The following is a 20,264-nucleotide window of genomic DNA, read 5'->3' on the forward strand; positions in this document are numbered from 1 at the left end:
GCTGCTGAATAAAAATAGTGAGGGTGAGCAGAAATGTGTGTCTGTGGTACGGGTGTAAGAAATACCGTAGTTCAGTTCTGGCACTCCAAACAAGTTTATGGGCTGAGAAATTTTAAGGGTATGCCTTTCACCTCAGGCTCCACTTGCTGGATCTCAGGCTTTGTAGAGATTGGAAGAATCAACTGAAAATGAAAGAAAGCCATCAGGAAAAAGATCTTTAGCAAGCATTTAAATCACAGGTAGGCAAACTAAGGCCCGGGGGCCTGATCCGGCTCAATTGCCTTCTCAATCCGTTCTGCGGACAGTCCGGAAATCAGAGTGTTTTTACATGAGTAGAATGTGTGCTTTTATTTAAAATGCATCTCTGGGTTGTTTGTGGGGCATAGGAATTCATTCATCCCCCCCCCTATATATATATATGTTTTTAATTGCATTGTGCTGTTTGCCATCTTGTAGTATGGCCTGCCTGGGCTCCTTCAGGGGGAAAGGCAGGTTAAAAACCAAACTGATAAATAACAACAGAAGCACTCTTCTTTAAGCATAGAGAATCTTATTAACTGCCCTGAGATCTTCAAATGAAGGGCTTTATAAAAATTAATAAATCATTATAATCCTGAAGGAGGTGCTCCTGTACAGATGCTCATACAAGGGCTAGGGCCACAGCATTCCTCCCAAGGCAATCTGGGTGGAGTAGTACCTATCTGATCAACCTCTTGGTGAATCAACCAGCGGGCGGCCTGGTTGATATGCGTTATACGCAATGCCTAAGTCACAGCTCCTTACATCTTTAATCAATGAAGTTGTGGCCTAATTTGAACCAAAAATAATGTCATGAGTGGTTTGATACACAGTGTGGGATGGCTGGCTCAGTGCCTGGGAATGCAATTAATATCTTAGCCCATTCTTGCTGCATGCAGTTTGACGCTTCTTAAAATGTTGGTAACTTGACTTTGGCCCAATTTTGAGTTTGGACCTCTGAGCACTTTGATTGGCAGGTCTGCAGAAACAGCAGGGAAGGACTGTGGCTCAGCAACAGAGCTCCATGCAGAACAAACCGGGCTCATTCCCAGCATCCCCATACACTGGTACCTCGGGTGAAGAACTTAATTCGTTCTGGAAGACCGTTCTTAACCTGAAACTGTTCTTAACCTGAGATACCACTTTAGCTAATGGGGCCTCCCGCTGCCACCGCACCACTGCCGCACGATTTCTGTTCTCATCCTGAAACAAAGTTCTTAACCCGAGGTACTATTTCTGGGTTAGTGGAGTCTGTAACCTGAAGCGTCTGTAACCCGAGGTACCACTGTATAGGGCTGGCAGAGAACTCTTTCTGAAACCCTGGAGAGACATGCCCATTAAACAGTACTGAATTAGATTGTTTGACACAGTAGAAGGCAGAGTCCTATGTTCTTAGGCAGACAAAGATAGGATCTCAGTTTTTTCAACTTTTATTAACTTTCACTCAATACAACAGAGAAGATGGCAAATACCCCTGAAAGGCCGAAATGAAAACAAGAGGCAAAGGAGGAAGAAAGGAGTATTTCTTCATTGCTGAGATGCTGCAAAAGAGACATTATAAGAGAAGTTTCATCAGCAGGAGAACCAGGAGGGGATATGCTAACGAGGTAGCAGCCCTGCTGGCTTGAGAGACCTTGGCCTGGGAGCAGGTCACATTTCTCATATTAGGAAAGCCAGAAAGCGATCTGTTCATTGATTGTAGTGTCTGGCAGCCAGATTCAGAAATGCAGCCCTTCATGGTGCTATTTACAACGTTTGTGTCTGCAAGGGAAATCAAAGGCGAGTGGTCAGGGGAGTCAGGAACTAGTGCACACACACACAAAAAACCATCCACTCAATTTTTAAAAATACCTATCCACGGTAGGACACATATATTTTATCCATCATGGCTGACCTTAAGCTGAGATACCAAATTAGAACAAAGGAGCAAAAGAGGTTAAGGTATTATGATATTGTTATGTAAATGTATGAGCAGGAATTGATAATTATTATTACACAGTGGTACCTCTGGTTAAGAACTTACGGTAATTCGTTTCGGAAGTCCGTTCTTAACCTGAAACTGTTCTTAACCTGAGGTACCATTTTAGCTAATGGGGCCCCCGCTGCTGCCGTGCGATTTCTGTTCTCATCCTGAAGCAAAGTTCTTAACGCGAGGTACTACTTCCGGGTTAGCGGAGTCTGTAACCTGAAGCATTTGTAACCCGAGGTACTACTGTAATTAACAATAATAATAAATTGAATACAAGGAATGAAATGTGAATCAGAGATAAATATGTAATATCAAGCAGCAATGGGAGAAAGTAGGGACACACTGAGGACAAAGAGTGAGAAGTCAACTTTTGGGGAGAAATTATATTAAATTTGGTGTAATTTGGCATTTATTTGTTGAAATTTTGGGAAACTAATAAATATTATTTGGCAAACAAAAATACAGAAAAGGGAACATCAGATGAAAAGGTCAACTGCAAATAGCCTAAGGATAGCAAAGAGGAGGTTTCAAGGAAATACCCAGTTTGTCAGACCATCTAAGCTCTTGCCATGGTTACCATGGTACAGTCTGTTTGAATCGGAACAGGTTCCCCTGACAATACAGAGCAAGACTGAAAGAGCCCAACCAACTGTTCTGCTTTCTAACCAAAATGGTTGCTGTGACTGGACTCGAAAGTTACCTGCCTTGAGCTACTAGACCGGAGGAGGCAGGGGGACCTCTGCCCCACTGGCTAATTTTGGCCTCCCAGGCACATGAGGGCATTTCTCTCAAGCCACACCGACCTGCCAAGACATCACTCATGACATCAGTTGATGGGCAGAAGGGTGGGGCTCAATTATGCACCTGCTGCGGGTGCTTCCAGGCTGGTATTTATTGTGGGCGTATTTTGCAACATGTTGTTGGCACACTAATAGGAAGTAAGTGGTGGGTTTCCAGGGCTACCACATTATTCCTGTCCGGAGGGGATTTAGCCCCCAACGAAAGAAGGACAAAAATAAACATTTGTGGTAGGAAAAGTTATGGGATTTCAGCAGGATATGCACTGGTTCGAAATGAAGCAGTGACTGTCCCAGAACCTTTGCAGCAGCAGTCTTGAAAAGGAGAATCGTGTGTCATCACCCTGATAGTATCCTGAGTACAAATCATCATGAACACACAATCAAAAGACGACTGGATAAATCATTCTAGCTCATTATTGTCCGCTACTCTGACTGGCAGTGGCCCTCCAGAGTCTCAGGGAAGATCTTTTCCATCTATGGCCTTTAACTGGAGGTGCCAGTGATTCAGCTTGGGGGTTTTTTGCAAGGAAAGTATACTAGAAGCAACATTAACTACACCCATGCATTTAAGGTGCACATTTTTCTTGGGTAAATAGCAGCCACAAGAAAGTCTGAGGGGACAAGGGGATGAAGGGGGCGGGGTTGGGAGGAAATCAACTCTCTCCCTGCCTCAGTCTCCACAAAAGTCACCTCTCTGAAGATGCTGTTTGCATCTCAGGAAAAGCTAGCCCTGAGCTACAATTCTTTCCCACCGATACTGAAAATCAATCCACATCCCATAGGAAGAAGAAAAACTGAAATGGACTGCAGCATCGGAAATCACAATTAGCAATACCTGTAACGGTGATAAAACCTATGCAGAAAGCATTCCCTCCAGTACAATAGACATATTCCTCAGGGCATTCCTCATTTTTAGAATAGCAGGATGGGCAGAACTTTCCATTGACATCAGGGGGCATTCTTGGCACTGAAACGTAAGAGGAATCAATTGAATTAAGGAGAGACAGTGTGGTGCAGATTAGTTTAGACAAAGTATTCCTAGTCCTTACCTCCCACCTATGATCCCCTGCCCCCAGCAGTGCAGAAGCAGAAGCTTCCTAACCATTTTTGATGCATGCTGTGTCTGTCTAGACAGAGTAGAAAGTGATTACTTCTTTCCTCATGGTATTGGGCTAAAATGACTAATAATAATAATAATAATAATAATAATAATAATAATTTATATCCCGCCCATCTGGCTGGGTTTCCCCAGCCACTCCGGGTGACTCCCAACAGAATATTAAAAACACGATAAAACATCAAACATTAAAAAGTTCCCTAAACAGGGCTGTCTTCAGATGTCTTCTAAAAGTCAAAGAGTTGTTTATTTCCTTGACATCTGGTGGGAGGGCGTTCCACAGGGCAGGTGCCACTACCGAGAAGGCCCTCTGCCTGGTTCCCTGTAGCTTCACTTCTCACAGTGAGGGAACTGCCAGAAGGTCCACGGAACTGGACCTCAGTGTCTGGGCTGAACGATGGAGGTGGAGACGCTCCTTCAGGTATACTGGGCCAAGGCCATTTAGAGCTTTAAATATCAGCACCAACACTTTGAATTGTGCTTGGAAATGTACTGGGAGCCAATGTAGGTCTTTCAGGAATGGTGTTATATGGTCCCGGCAGCCACTCCCAGTCACCAGTCTAGCTGCCGTGTTCTGGATTAACTAGTTTCCGGGTCATCTTCAAAGGTAGCCCCACGTAGAGCACATTGCAGTAGTCCAAGCAGGACATAACTAGAGCATGCACCAGTCTGGCGAGACAGTCTGCGGGCAGGTAGGGCCTCAACCGGTGTACCAGATGGAGCTGGGAGACAGCTGCCCTGGACACAGAATTCACCTGCTCCTCCATGGACAGCTGTGAGTCCAAATTGACTCCCAGGCTGTGGACCTTGTCCTTCAGGGGCACAGTTACCCCATTCAAGACCAGGGAGTCCTCCACACCTGCCCTGCTGAATTCCTTCATGTGCCTGAAGGGCACATCCATTGATCTCCACACATCCATCGTTCTCCACACATCCATCTTTTGCCAGTTATGCTCCTTGTCAGACTTCTGGTCTGGGCAGAATGCCGGAAGAATGACCTGAGCTCTACGGAAAGGTTTGCTTTAGGAACAAACATACCTAGGATCTGTTTACAGCAAAGTTCTCTCAGGGCAGAAAACAGAAGGTTGCATATGCTACTAGTCCACTGAGATCCAATGGGGAAGCCCCAGGGGTAGTTTTCCAGGGAGCAAAGGAAGCTTCCAGGCTGAGCCTGATGCCTGGGAAACTGATCCTGCCCACTCGCTCAGCTGCAAATTGCGAGGGGGTATAGGGGGCCGATCACCAGGAGTGGGCTCAGCCCACCCCTCTAGTATATGCGGCACTGCCCCATCCTGCTCTGCCACCCGCTACCGAGCACAGGCAAATGACCAATTGAAATGTGCCCAGTTGGCCCGCAACTGCACAAACATGCATGGTGCCAAACCCATACTTTAAAAATGGCAAAAACCACCTTAAAAGAGGTTTCCAGAGGTTTTGAGGTTGTTTGGAGGCTTTTCCGATGGTGTTTCAAATATACTCGATTTCACATAAATGCTCGGAGCCTCGGAACATAACCCCTGTGCAAATTGGGAGTTGCCCGTAAAATAATACCTACATTCAGGGGATTCTGGCGAACAATTCTCCTTTGAGCAGCAGACAGTGCTTTCCCTGATGTGTTTATCCTGTCCAAGATCGATGTCAAACCATATTTTGCAGAGGTCAGGGGAAAGGCAGCCCTTCACTACTTTTGTAACTGTGGTGTTATCTGCAGAAAACAAGAAAGGAGGGTATATTTAGAAGGCGTAAGGGGATGCCTGCAGAATCCTCGTGGGTTATGCGTCAAATGGGCATGCACGACAGGCATACACAAGCTAACCTTTTTCACTTCAAGGGCAGCATGACAGAACTGGGCAGAAAGTGAAAACCAGACTGAGGTAAAGAACAAAATTGGGTGGGGTAAATCCCAGAGCCCTAAAGGAGATTAAGTGTGAGAATCTCACCCTTCCTTAGTATGCAGTATGCTATTCAATAAGGCTTGAAATATCGAGTCCCCACCCCAATATGCATTTATAGACAGGAAAATGGAGGCACAATGAGTTATATAATGAGAAGAGACACTATTCCTCTTGGGCAGTAGAGGCCCAGCCAATACACCCTGAGCTAAGGACTGGGCTGTCTTTCTGAGAACGAGGGTAAAACCCAACATATGGCTTTAAAGGCCATGACCCTACTTGCTTTCTCCACACCTCACACACAAGGATGAGACAGTTGCTCAGTAGCAGGGCTAATGTCCTGCACACAGAAGGCAAGAGATTCTCTCATTCGAGGATGTGAGCAGCCCTCCAGGTTGGGAAGGACCAATGTTGCCAGTGGATTCATGAGTTTGGCACAAAACTGCAGTCTATTCACTCCTACGGTCCACCTTTTGGGCGTTCTGCCAAAGTAATGTAACACACATCATCAGCAGAAGGGCAAGCTTCCTTTCTGCCAGTGCAGAATGTTTGTCCACGGCAAACTACACAGTCCAAAGAGGCACCTGGAGAAAGGGAAGAGAAGACAATTGCATGAATGATACAGGGTGGGCAGAATTCAAAGCTGTCAACCAGAGTAGAGGGTTGATATGGCTGCCCCTCTACTTTTGTTTTTGTATTTATTTTTAAACCACTCAGAACTCTTTCTGGCATCCTTTTTACTGCATATTCTATGACTTGTACTCAACAGTGATACTAGGGCAGTCATACACATTCCAGTGCTGTTTAAGCCTGCAAACGTTTTTGGGCGGTCACATTTCATCATTTCCAATCAGGGTATTTCCCGCCCCCCGCCCCCAAAGAAAAAAAAAAATTGCTCCACACAACAATAATGCAATAGTATTGGGGAAGCTCTCCAGAACAAACTAAAGCAGAGCATATCCACCAGTAATACACTGCTATTGTATTAATGACATTATTGCAGAATATACCCACAACAAAACAGGGTCTCCAAAACCTTGTAGCTATAAGCAAGGCTCTGTGCGCTTCATATACTCCTTATTTATTTTAAAAATGAACCTGTATGCCAGATAAAGGAGCAAATTTACATTAAGTACATTTTTGCCCTCCTGTGTTTCTGTGGAATCAGAGCACGCACACAGACCCTGTTCATGCATTGCTCTTGTATACAGCAGTTAGGTTCGTAGATAGCAGATAGGATTGGGACCGTACTTTTAGCCTTGCCCATGACATTGCATCTTACCATAAGCATGTGTTGGGTGTCTGCCGGGTGTACCCAGGCACCCCCTAATGTTTTAAAAAACCAGTGACCAGGAGAAGCAGACAGAGAGAGGCACAGGCAGAATAAAAAGGCTAGAATGGATCTGCAGCTTCTGTCTGCATCTCTCTCTGGAAGTGGCAATGGGGTGATTGGCTCCAGCGGTGGCAGTAAAGGAGGAGGAGGACCTGGGGTGTTTTTTTTTAGTTTTTTAAGTTTGGCGCTTTTTTTGCTATTTATTTTGCGTTTCTGTTTTTGAGGCTTTTTTGAAAATGCCGATTGATTTTCCCGAGGATGAAAAAAATAATCTCAAACTCATGCAGAAATATGGAGAACTAAATTTAAATTGGAAAAATGATGAGCTGAGAGAGAAAAAATGAAGTTGACAGATTCAGCCATCCCTACTGGATAGTCATGTAAATAAATAGACACCAAGTCATACCAGCTTGGATGTAATTCAGTGTTTTGCAGTTGATGGCCCGGGATTATGAGAGTTGCAGTCCAGGGCCTCTAGGCTGAAGAACACAGATTTCCTAATGAAATAAATCTCCCACTCTGATACCATTAGGAGCTTCCAGCTGCCCCTTACCTGTAGTTAGCAGAGAGAAGAAGAAAATTCCCAGAAGAGCCTGCATGGCGATGGTTCAAAAGCTCCTTCAATGAAGCAAATGTTGTGACTCAAAGTATCTGCTAAAACATTCACGGCAGCAAGATAAATAAAAATATAAGACTTGTTGCCCAGCAGGAAATTCATTACCACAAGCTGAAAACATGAATTCCAAGTAGAGGTGACCTATCCTTTGCCCAAAGAGTCATGTTGGCAATTGAGCAAGCAGCTGAGCTCTGGTTTTTGCAAGCTCTCTGTCTTCCTGAAGACACAGTCCAGCTGCACAGTGGTACCTTGGTACTCAAATGCCTTGGTACGCAAATGCCGAAAACCCGGAAGTAAGTGTTCCGGTTTTCGAATGTTTTTTGGAAGCCAAACGTCTGATGCAGCTGTCGGCTATTGTTTCCAGGGCACCTTCACCAATCAGAAGCTGTGCCTTGGTTTTGGAACATTTCAGAAGTCAAACTGACTTCTGGAATGATTAGGTTCGGCACTCCCCCCCCCTTTTTTTTTTTTTGCTATTTATTTTGCGTTTTTGTTTTTGAGGCTTTTTCAATTAATTTGTTTTAGTGACTGTGTGGAACCCAGTTACAGATAGGTAGCCGTGTTGGTCTGCCATAGTCAAAACAAAAAAAATTCCTTCCAGTAGCACCTTAAAGACCAACTAAGTTAGTTCTTAGTGTATCTGAAGAAGTGTGCATGCACACGAAAGCTCATACCAAGAACTAACTTAGTTGGTCTTTAAGGTGCTACTGGAAGGAATTTTTTTTGTTTTGTGTGGAACCCAGTTCAGCTCCTGATTGATTGATTGATTGATTGATTGATTGATTGATTGTGTGACTGCGGAAATGGATAAAAGCCCCCCACTCCATCCAATGACTATCATTTAATTTTAATCATCTACAATACTGTCTTATTTATTTTATAGTACAGTACACTGATTGTTGCTTTCATTTTATGGATCAATGGTCTCGTTAGATAGTAAAATTCATGTTAAATTGCTGTTCTAGGGGTTGCTTTTAAAAGTCTGGAATGGATTAATCCGTTTTGCATTACTTTCTATGGGAAAGCACACCTTGGTTTTGGAACGCTTTGGTTTTGGAACGGATTAAGTTTGAGAACCAAGGTACTACTATACTCCTAAACAAGAGGCTTCTTTCTGCTGTGCAAAGAATCCTAATATGCTTCTCAAATGCTCATCTCATGCTCCCAAAATATCTGAAACAAATTACAGGAAACTCCCCTGCCATGTTGGAGGATTAGTAGAGCCTACAAAAATTTGGAGCTGGCACTGCACCCAGTCAGGCTTTTGATTCTCCTTGGCAGGAGACACTCACCCCTCACAGTCATCTGTTGCAGAGGGGTATCAGGCACTGGCCTCTGTCTACCCCACTGAAGGAGCAAATAAATTTGGATTTGAACCTGGGACCCTCTGCACGCAAAACAGATGCTTTGCCACTGAGCTGCAAATTTCCCGCAAGAGACGGGCAGGATCAGACCAAACCTAGCCCAACCAATTATGTCATCTGGTTATTATGAGCAACTGTTTAAGAACTGGTGCATGCATTTGATTCCACACACACACCCTTCCCTCTCTACCTCTTTTCCCTCATGTAACACATTTTTTAAGACTGTAAAAGTCTGTCTTGTTTTTAATTGATTGCACGTGAGCCACTCTGGGAGCCTTCTTGGCATAAGGGCAAGGTACGAATGCTCCAAATAAATAAATAAAGTAAGCCAAAAAGGAGGTAGCTGGGGTTATTGGTTTGTTTTGGTTCTTACTTTTATTATGCATTTGGGGGTTTTTATTGTATTTTTTTTGTTGCAAATCACCCTGAGATCTATGGATGGACAGTGAAGAAGAAGAAGAGCAGCTTTTTTGGGGGGTACGCAAGGGTATGCATACCCCTAAACATTTTGTAAATCTTTATACTTTTGTTCATGTACTGTATTTATTTCCCCCTGATTTGAACTATAAAATTGTGACTTTCTTGAGTCAAATTCAACCCTGCATCAAATTCCAAATTGTTAGGAATTCCACAGCAGGCCTTTTATCTCAAGGCCGAGGGAGCTTAGGGGCTGGGGCAACCCCGTTTGGGTGGGTGGGGGAATAAGTCATTTTTTAAAATTATTATTATTATTATTATTATTATTATTATCATCATCATCATCATCATCATCAGGAAACTAGCAGGCCTTGGATTCATTAATTGTTTTGTTTTGTAAGGTGTATACCTACCGCCTGGGGAAAAAAATAAAAATAAAAACCTTCAAAGCGGATCAGAGCAGGAATGCAGGCTGAGGCCTAGTCCTATCCAGGGTAAGAGCCTTTGCCACCGCCACCCAGCCCTCTCCCCACCCCGGCTTCTTCTTCTCCCTACAAAATTGGGGAAGGGGCCTCTTCTTTTTGGCCTCTGCGTAACAAACTTCTCCAAACAGACTCCCAGCCGCCAAGCGTCTCCGTTTTTGGACCCACCGTAAATGCAAAGCGCTACAGAACCGCTATGGAACTGTCATGGCTCCCCACCCACCCCGGCCTAAGGATCCTAGGAACCAGTGCCGGATTTACGTATAAGATAAACAAGCTATAGCTTAGGGCCCCACTCTCTTGGGGAGGGCAAAAAAAATAAAGGAGGGGAAAAACTGGATGTACGTTTCCAAAATATAAGATAAAAAAACAAATAAAACCTACATACAGCAACAGTCTTTTGTGTTGTGTAGGCTCCTATGATGTAAGTCATGGGCCCCGGCTGCTAGCCTGCTCCCTAAAATATCACTGGTTTGCTCATTTCTATATAAATTACTTTGATAAAATGCGTATTTTGTTATGTGCAAATGGCTTTAGATACCTATTAGGTCCATAAATTACCATATAGCATATATTCAGCACAAAAAAACAGTGACAATTTGTTGTTGACAAAGGAAAGCTGGACATATAAATGGCCCCATTACCTTCAGTAGTTTAGGGCCCCAACCAACATAAACCTGGCCACGCTGAGAACTATAGTTTATTATTTATTATTTATATTTTATTTATGCTTTTCAGGTTTATACATTTCACAAATTTAACAGTCTTTTTAACATTTCAAAACTTGACTTCCTTCCTCCTCTTTCTGCGGCTCCTTAAATTTATTTTTAATATCTTTTGCATATCCAAGTTAACTTAATTTGCTCATTTATTCATCTGCTTTGAATATATACTTCTATGAAACTGCAGGTTATTGCAACAATCCTGCCAATGTTCTTACCTGTTTACAATTTATCCGTAAACATTCAATAAGCCCTTCCCATTCTTTTATAAAATGTTTGTTATCTTGCTTTCTTATTCTTCCGGTAAGTTTCACCATTTCTGCATATTCTGCATAAGTTTTTGGATCCATTCTTCCTTTACTGGGACTTCTGCTTCTTTCCATTTTGGGACTGGTAACATTCTTGTCGCTGTAGTAGCATACATGAATATGTTTCTATACACCTTAGGTAGTTCTGTCCCTGTAATTCCCAAAAGAAAAGCTTCTGGCTGTTTTACAAATGTTATTTTAAACATCGTTTAAAATATATACCGCTTTCCAGTTCCCTCCTCCTTTCTCCTCAGGAGTCCTGCCCATGAGTTCCTCTGAGCATGAACAGAAAGCTGTCTTGGGACTATTGGACTCTTGGCACCCTTCCCAGGAAAGGGGGAATGAGAAGCCGAGGGGGTGGGTCAAGGAGCCCTGGTGGTTCAGCATGTCCAAGATGTTGCAACCGAATGAGATAAGATTCAGTTTCTCAGGCCTGCTATGAACAGAGCCTATTCGTTATCCTTTAAAAGTAACATTTTGCCTTTTGCCACAGCATCTTGTGAGAAAAGCAGAGAAGAGCAGAGAAAAGCTGTTTTGGATTTTTTAGAAGACAAAAGGAGTTTTGGACAGTTTTGAGGCCTGGGGTGATTATTGAAGCCTGGGGTGATTTCACAGACAGGATTTGGGTATTCTGTCCCTTCACCACCACATATGATAAAAAGAACCTTATTTCTCTTTACATTTTCAACACTTATTTGATTTAGATTTATACATTTTTGCCAATTTACTCGGTGTTTTTTTTTTTTTTATAATAATTTTTATTAATTTTCCACACAAATAATAAAGAACAATATAAAACAGTACAACTTCAAGCTCATCGGTTCATACCCTTCTTTCTTTGACTTCCCCATACCTCCCCATCCCTGCATCCTTGTTTAATAATTCTTTAGCAACCCTTATGTCCATTGTCTTAATTCCCTTTCATAAAAATTTCTAAGTTTTTTTGTTTACTGCTGCAATTCTTTACTTCTTACCCCCTGACATCTTAACATTCCTCAATTTTGCAATTATTTTTGAGATATATTTTGAATTTCTTCCAGTCCTCTTCCACTGTCTCTTTCCCCTGGTCCCGGATTCTGCCCGTCATCTCGGCCAGTCCCATAAAGTCAATCACCTTTGTTTGCCATTCTTCCAGAGTAGGTAGTTCTTGCGTCTTCCAATACTTTGCCAGTAGAATTCTTGCTGCTGTAGTGGCATACATAAAGAAAATCCTATCCTTCCTTGACACCACTTGGCCCACCATGCCCAAAAGGAAAGCCTCTGGTTTCTTAGGAAAAGTCCACTTAAGGACCTTCTTAATTTCATTATAGATCATTTCCCAGAAAGCTTTAACCTTTGGGCAGGTCCACCAGAGGTGGTAGAAAGTGCCTTCAGTCTCATTACATTTCCAACACTTATTACTAGGCAAATGATATATTTTTGCAAGCTTGACTGGGGTCATGTACCACCGGTAAATCATTTTCATAATATTTTCCTTTAAGGCATTACATGCAGTAAATTTAATACCGGTGGTCCATAACTGTTCCCAGTCAGCAAACATAATATCATGACCGATATCTTGTGCCCATTTAATCATAGCTGATTTCACCATTTCATCCTGTGTATTCCATTTTAACAGCAAGTTATACATTTTTGATAAGTTCTTAGTATTGGGTTCCAGCAATTCTGTTTCTAATTTTGACTTCTCTTTCTGAAATCCTATTTTCCTGTCCTGTTTAAACGTCTCATTTATCTGATGGTAGTGCAACCAATCTCGAACCTTAGGCTTTAGTTTCTCATAACTCTGAAGTTTCACCCTTTCACCATCGTATTCTAAAATCTCATGATATTTTGGCCATTTAGAATCCATATTAAGCTTTTTTACTTCCCTAGCTTCCATTGGTGACACCCACCTAGGGGTTTTACTTTCCAACAAATCTTTATATCTGATCCAAACATTATACAATGCTTTCCTTACAATATGGTTTTTGAAACTTTTATATACCTTTACCTTGTCGTACCATAAGTATGCATGCCAACCAAAACTATTGTCATACCCTTCCAGATCCAAAATGTCAGTATTCTCAAGAAGTAGCCAGTGTTTCAACCAGCAGAAAGCTGCTGATTCATAATAAAGTCTTAAGTCCGGCAGGGCAAACCCCCCTCTATCCTTTGCATCAGTTAAAATCTTAAATTTAATTCTGGGCTTTTTGCCCTGCCAGACAAATTTTGATATGTCTTTCTGCCACTTCTTGAAACAGTCCATCTTGTCCACAATCTGCAACGTCTGGAATAAGAACAGCATTCTAGGCAATACATTCATCTTAATAGTAGCGATTCGGCCTAACAAGGAGAGTTTCAGCCTTGACCATATTTCCAGATCCTTTTTAACTTCTGACCAACATTTTTCATAATTATCCTTAAATAAGTTCACATTCTTGGATGTTAAGTTTACCCCCAGGTATTTTACCCTTTTTGTTATTTCCAGGCCTGTTTCATTCTGAAAACTCTCTCTTTCTTCCATTGTTAAATTTTTTTCCAACACTTTCGTTTTTTGTCTATTCAATTTAAAACCTGCTACTCGACCAAATATTTCAATTAGTTCTAATACTCTTTTAGTACTAGTGTCTGGCTGTTGCAAAGTCAATACTAGATCATCTGCAAATGCTCTTAATTTATAATGTCTAACTCCGACCTGAACTCCTTTGACCAACTGGTCCTTTCTGATCATGTTTAACAAAACCTCCAGGACTGATATAAAAAGCAAAGGGGATATTGGGCAACCCTGTCGTGTACCTTTTTCTATAGGTATTTCTTCTGTTACCACGTTATTTACAATTAATTTGGCCTTTTGTTGAGAGTATATTGCACCTATACCGTTTTCAAAACCTTGGCCTACCCCCATCCCTTGGAGATTCTTTTTCATAAAAGTCCAACAAATGTTGTCGAAGGCTTTCTCCGCGTCCACAAAAATCAAAACTGCTTTCCTGTTAATGTCAACGTCCAGCAGCTCCAGAATGTCTATAATGTTCCTCACATTATCTGACATATGTCTACCTGGGAGAAAGCCTGTTTGGTCCTTATGAATCTCTTCTGCCAACACTCTTTTCAATCTTTTTGCCAAAATGTCTGCAAAAATTTTGTAATCCACATTGAGTAAAGATATAGGGCGGTAGTTTTTGACCTGGTTCTTCTCAGTCTCTGTTTTCGGTATAAGTGAGATGAAAGCCTCTTTCCACGATTCAGGTGCCTTTTTCCCCTTCAAGATTTCATTGCAAACTTCCTTCAATGGTTGTATCAGCCGTTCTTTCAGCATTTTGTAGTATTTGGCCGTCAGGCCGTCTGGTCCTGGTGATTTTCCCAATTTCATATTTTGAATGGCACCCTCTATTTCTTGTTCTGTTATTTCCTCATTTAAGATCCTTTTACTTTGTTCTGGAATTTTTGGTAGACCGTATTTTCTGATGAATTCTTCTATTTCTTGTTCGTTAATTGGCCCTTGTGCATACAGTTTCTTAAAAAAACTTTGAAAACAATTGTTTATCTCATTGGGTTTGTGGATAATTTTTCCATCCATTTCTAAACTTGTTACAGTATTCATTTTCTGCCTTTTTTTCAATTGCCATGACAGAAGTTTCCCACATTTATCCGCTGATTCAAAAGTTCTTTGTCTCATTTGCTTTATCTTCCATTCTATTTGTTGGTTCATGAGCTCCATGTACTGCATCTGATAAAACTTTATTTCTCTCAAAATCTCATGGGACTTTGGTTTGGACCTCAACTTCTTCTCTCCTTCTTTTATTTTTTCTAAAATTTTTTCCTTCTTCTCATTTTGTTGCTTCCTCTTTATAGAATTTTGTTGAATTAGGAAACCTCGCATCACGGCTTTGCTTGCGTCCCAGATTATTCTTTTTTCCACATCTGTTTTCCTGTTGATCTCAAAGTAATCTTTTAATGTTTTAAGGGCCTTCTTGTGGATCTCTTCGTCCTTAAATAGGGTGTCATTCATTCTCCATCTAAAGGATCCAGTTGTTGTTAGTTTCATCTCCATCTTCACCGCATTATGGTCGGAGCACGTTTTTGGACATATTTCTACTTTTTTTATTCTTGGCGCCAGACTGCTAGAAATCCAAATTTGGTCTATTCTTGTCCATGTCATTTTTGCTTCAGAGAAGAAAGTTCCCTCTCTCTCTAGAGGATTCTTTGTTCTCCAAATATCAATCAAGTCCATTGTTTCAGTCATTTCGAAAAAGATCTTTGGTAGTCTCCCTTCTTTTGAAATCACTTGTCTCTGTGCTTTATCCATGTTTGTTGAGACAACTCCATTCATGTCTCCCATCATTAGGATTTTATAATCTAAAAAGTCAACTAATGTCTCATGCAACTTCCTAAAGAATTCGGCCTTCCCTTCATTTGGGGCATAAACTCCCACAATTAGTATCTTTTCTCCTTGAATTTGTATTTCAATTGCCAGGTATCTTCCTTGTTCATCTTTAAATATCAGTTTTGGAGCCAATTTTTCCTTTGCATAGATCACCACACCTCTTTTCTTTACTTTGTCTGATGAGATAAATTCTTGACCAAGTCTCTTATTTATCAGTAATTTCCTATGTATCCTGGCAATATGGGTTTCTTGCAAACATATTATATCTAATTGTTCTTTCTTCAAAATGTGAAAAACCTGTCGTCTTTTCCGAGGAAGGTTCAAACCGTTACAGTTCCAACTAAGGAGTTGCAGAGACATTTTGTATTTAAGTAGCTGTTCCTCCAACTGCTCCAAGCTTCTGCTCTTCCTCCGATGGTGGTGGTAAAAGTCCAAATGACAAATTTGCTATATCAGGTGGTTCCCTCTCCTCCACGGTTCCTTTCTGCAAATCCTCCAGGTATCTCTCCAGAAATTGTTCTTTGTCCTGAATTGTTTTTATTTTAATCTTCCTTCCTTTAAAGTTAAAGGACAATCCTTGTGGAAACTCCCATCTGAATGGTATGGTGTTTTTCTTCAGCAGATCTGCTAGGCTTTTGTAATATGTTCTCACCTCTAAAATGTATTTGGGAATGTCCTTAAAAATCTGTATCTGACAATTTTGGATCACCAATGCCTTTTGATAATGCAGATTCAATATTTTATCTCTTTCTTCTTTTGATCTCAGTGTAATTAGACAATCCCTTGGTTTTTTATCCTGCTTTCTACCCAATCGAAAGGCTGATGTTATCTCAAATTCATCCTCTTCCTCCCATTCCTCCTGCCAAAAAGTTATAATGTTCTCTGTAAGAAATTTCACAAGGTTGTCCCCTTCCCCTTCAGGCACCAATCTAAGTTTTAGGTTCTTCTCTTTACGTTGAAGTTCCAGTAAGGAGAGGGCTGCATCATGCTCATTCACTTTTTTAATAATAGGCCCAAACTTTTCCCTTGTCTCTTCGGCCGTTGTTTTTGCACTTTCTGCAATCTTTCGTGTTTCTGAATTTTCCTGAATTAATCTATTTATAGAATCTGTGTTAGATTTAACACTAGCTGTATTCACATCCAATCTTGTTGTCAACTCTGTTAATTTTTTAGAATTCTCTGTCGATAGCTTTGTCAATGCTTCCAGGGATTGATTTATTTTAAGTAGTGCCTGAGTCATAGGATCCATAGAAGCTGGTGTTTTTTCCTGTGCAGCTGGAACAGTTCCTGATATAGAGCCCCTTTTCTTCTGAGATTGTTTTGCTTTCTGCCTTGTTACTATCTCTTCTGTAGGGGCACTCATATCCTCAAGGTCGTTTTCACAGAGTTGATTTCCAAGTGGAAAATCCCACTGTTACTTTTCCAAGTGCAACAGTTTCACATAAAACCCTCTAGAGGGAGCATTCAATTGTATCCAAATGGCAAAGATAAAGAAAAACAAAGAAGCAAGGAAGTATAACAGTAGCCAAAAGTTTCCAATATCCAAACTGTAACGTCTCTATCTTCTATGTGGCCAAAATGCAACAGGGTAAATCTAAGGTCCAGTAACTTTGTTACAAACAAACCCCCACTTCGCAAAGTTTGACAGTCCACGTCCCGGTGTCTTATTTGGGCAGCCCGACCCAGGGGGATTTGGCAATGGAAGATCTTAATTTTCCAATAATTTTCCAGCAGGTTAACAACGTTCCAATCCCTTCCCCCCTTCTCCTGCCAATCTGGGGGGAAGTTTTAAGTCCGATGTCAGTTTGACAGCTTAAAAAAAATAGAAAGGTTCCCTTTAAATGCAGCTTGATTTTCGTTGCTTTATCTCTTCTGCGGTTCCGGGGAGGCAGACTTCCTTAATTTATGCCTTTCCCGTTTTCAGCCGAATTTCTTATTTAATGTCCCGTTACTTTTTCGATCTTACTCACGGGTGCTGTGGTCAAATTCCAATTGCAGGAAGGAATCGGCGCTCTCCGCTCATGGCGACGCGGCTTCACTCCGCTAGCTGGGTGACGACTCTCAGCACCGCGCTTACCCCGATGCCGCTCAGAAGCCTTTAAAAAGGCTCCCTCACAGTGCCGGGGGGCGCGAAAGGTGCCCACCGAATCTCCTTTGTTCACAGGCTCCGCGCCTGTGATTTTAGGGGTCCCCCGCTTGCCGTAGCGGGTAAGACCCGAACTAACGAAGCAGTCCTGCCTCGGAGCTCGAGGCTCGGACCGCCATTAAGCGCTGGCGCTGACCGGAAGTCCCAATTTACTCGGTGTTAGATACCATCAATATATCATTTTCATATCCTGGGGATAAGGGTGCTAGGAGTTTAAGGGTGCTAGGAGTTGTTAGGGGTGGCTGCAAATTCCCCTGACAGAGCTACAATTCCCCAGGTGGTTTGAACAGATGGTCCCCTCCCCATTGCCTGACCTCCCCCCTCCCCAAAAAACCCTCTTCTCAAAGAAGCATCTAAAAAGGCTCCTTCCCCTGCTTCAGGTATCTTGCACCCTGCGATCAACAGGCGAGGTCCTTGGAGCCAAGTCCTAGGGGCTGAAGTCACTTCAGCCCCCCAGTAAAATATTTGAGGGGACTGCCCCACCAAAATTGATGGGCATTGCCATTCGAATGGTGTACACGCACCAGGGGTTACCCAGGTCTCCCCAATATTTTATTCAAGTTGGCACCCCTGGAGGACAGGTGAGCCAGTGGCTGTTGACCTATGGGGGGGGGGCCTTTGCGGTGGCATTTCCCTGGTGAAGTTTATCTGCCTCCCTAGTTAATCAACTTTTAGGAAGAAATTAGAAACATTCCTGTTTTAGACACACATACTTACAGCTCCCATTTAGCCTTTTCATATCTCTTGAGCTGTTGCATAACATACCCTCCAACGTTTCTCCGATGAAAATGGGGACATCCTATTCCATCATCATCATTTTATTATTTATACCCCGCCCATCTGACTGGGTTGCCACAGCCACTCTGGGCAGCTTCCAACATATATAAAAACAGAATAAAACTTTTTTAAAAACTTCCCTACGCAGGGCAGCCTTCAGATGTCTTCTAAACGTTGTATAGTTACTTATCCCCTTGGCTTGGGGGTTGCATAACTCCATACGCTCAAACATTTCTCCGATGAAAATGGGGACGTCCTAAGGAAAAGTGTGACATTCCGGGATCAAATCAGAAACCAGGACAGCTTCTGTAAATCCAAGACCGTCCCTGGAAAATAGGGACACTTGAAGGGTCTCTTCTAAATATGCTGACATTTTTCAGTTGTACATTTGAAGGCTATACATTGAAAGTAAAAAAACAATGGAGGTTAAAATATAGTGTATTATTACTGCTGACAATGACTAATAAAGATACCGATAATTCGCTTCTGAGTGTGTGCTGGGGGACACACACATTTCACAGGCATTCAATGGGTAAAAAGACAGTTCCTGGCAACCTGGAAATCAATGGTTGAATGTTTTTAGAATGCTTTAAAAATGTTTTATCTCAATATGTTTGCCGTCTTGGGCTCCTTCAAAAGGAAGCATGGGATATAGATTACATAAACTACTATTATTATTACTACAGTGGTACCTCAGGTTAAGTACTTAATTTGTTCTGAAGGTCCGTTCTTAACCTGAAACTGTTCTTAACCTGAAGCACCACTTTAGCTAATGGGGCCTCCCGCTGCTGCCATGCCGGCAAAGCACAATTTCTGTTCTCATCCTGAAGCAAAGTTCTTAACCCAAGGTACTATTTCTGGGTTAGCAGAGTCTGTAACCTGAAGCGTATGTAACCTGAAGCGTATGTAACCCGAGGTACCACTGTACTACTACTAATTATAATATCATCCATTGATTGCCTTATCCTCCACAAATTTGTGAAAATTTATTTGTGTACCACCTATTAGTGGTACACCCTCAGTGAGTGCAAAATTGGCCATGGTAAGGACATTTTCAGAAACATCCCTACTATGTACAAATATCATTTCCATTTATTAATTTACCTGACCCTCCAAGCATTCATTTTCTTTTTTCTTTTTTCTATAATTTTCTCATTTTTACATCCTTAAGATATCAATGACTTCCTTTCTTCTCTTTCCATGGTTCATTTTGCATATCATACTGTAAATCCCTGCATATTTTACAAAACTATACCATTCAGTATTCCATTATTACACCCATCAAAACTTATTACACTGTTGAATTTATCTTAATGCTGCCAGCATTTTCAGCTGTACATAGTTATTTCCCATATATTCAATAAAAAAATTCCAATCTTCTCTATATGTATGTTCTTCTTGTTCTCTTATTCTGTGCATATTCTGTCAATTTAAGTTGCCATTCTTCTTTGGTTGGGACCTTGCTTGTTTTCCATATTTGGGCTAACGAAACACGGGCTGCAGCAGTGACATACATAAATAACCTTTTTTGACACCTGGGAATTTCAGTCTGAATTATCCCCAACAGAATGGACTCTGGGGTTTTTTTGGAAAGTACTTCTGAACATTTTTTCAATTCATTATGGATCATTTCCCAATACTCTTTTACCCTTTTACAAGTCCACCACATATGAAAGAAGATTCCATCAACCTCTTTGCATCCCTAGCACTTATCTGATTCAGTCTTATACATCTTAGCAAGCCTACTTGGAATTAAATACCATCTCAAGCATTCATTTTCTAATCAGATAGAAGCACATCAAACAAGATTACTGCTCGAGAAGCTGCAGGATACATATGGATTGCAGCTAGCATCATGTGGCTTCAAACACCAGCTGTGGGAGATTATCAAAGTGGGTAAGGTGTACATGGTCCAAGTTTCGGATGGGTTGGCAGAGATT

At 41.7% G+C, this 20,264-nt stretch overlaps 1 protein-coding gene across 9 annotated transcripts; it reads right to left on the reverse strand.

Annotated features, from left to right (window-relative positions):
• Window positions 1-1,432: 1,432 nt before the first annotated feature.
• LOC307221673 (phospholipase A2 inhibitor CNF-like) lies at window positions 1,433-18,362 on the reverse strand. Of its 9 annotated transcripts, none has more exons than XM_079986428.1 (6): window positions 18,265-18,362; window positions 7,683-7,783; window positions 6,267-6,380; window positions 5,460-5,609; window positions 3,623-3,754; window positions 1,433-1,779 (listed from the first exon to the last, which is right to left on the reverse strand). In XM_079986428.1, the coding sequence occupies exons 2-6, from the start codon at window positions 7,726-7,728 to the stop codon at window positions 1,574-1,576; spliced, it is 648 nt and encodes a 215-aa protein (XP_079842554.1). In that variant the 5' UTR covers window positions 7,729-7,783; window positions 18,265-18,362; the 3' UTR covers window positions 1,433-1,573. The 9 variants fall into 9 exon arrangements, with proteins under 9 accessions (XP_079842554.1, XP_079842555.1, XP_079842553.1 ...); XM_079986429.1 differs by lacking the exon at window positions 18,265-18,362 and adding an exon at window positions 10,397-10,419 and having other exon boundaries at window positions 7,683-7,780; XM_079986427.1 differs by lacking the exon at window positions 18,265-18,362 and adding an exon at window positions 10,397-10,418.
• Window positions 18,363-20,264: the final 1,902 nt, after the last annotated feature.

Source organism: Podarcis cretensis (genome assembly GCF_951804945.1).
Source record: "Podarcis cretensis genome assembly, chromosome: 8".
NCBI classification, from domain to species: Eukaryota; Metazoa; Chordata; class Lepidosauria; order Squamata; family Lacertidae; genus Podarcis; species Podarcis cretensis.

Bases quoted from the DNA above. Each gene is read 5' to 3' on its own strand.
- LOC307221673 (XM_079986428.1), bottom strand. From the start codon at position 7,728: ATGCAGGCTCTTCTGGGAATTTTCTTCTTCTCTCTGCTAACTACAG. The intron at 6,381-7,682 runs GTAAGGGGCAGC...CCCTTTCTCCAG, and splicing joins CTTCTCTCTGCTAACTACAG to GTGCCTCTTTGGACTGTGTA. The intron at 3,755-5,459 runs GTAGGTATTATT...CTTACGTTTCAG, and splicing joins TTCGCCAGAATCCCCTGAAT to TGCCAAGAATGCCCCCTGAT.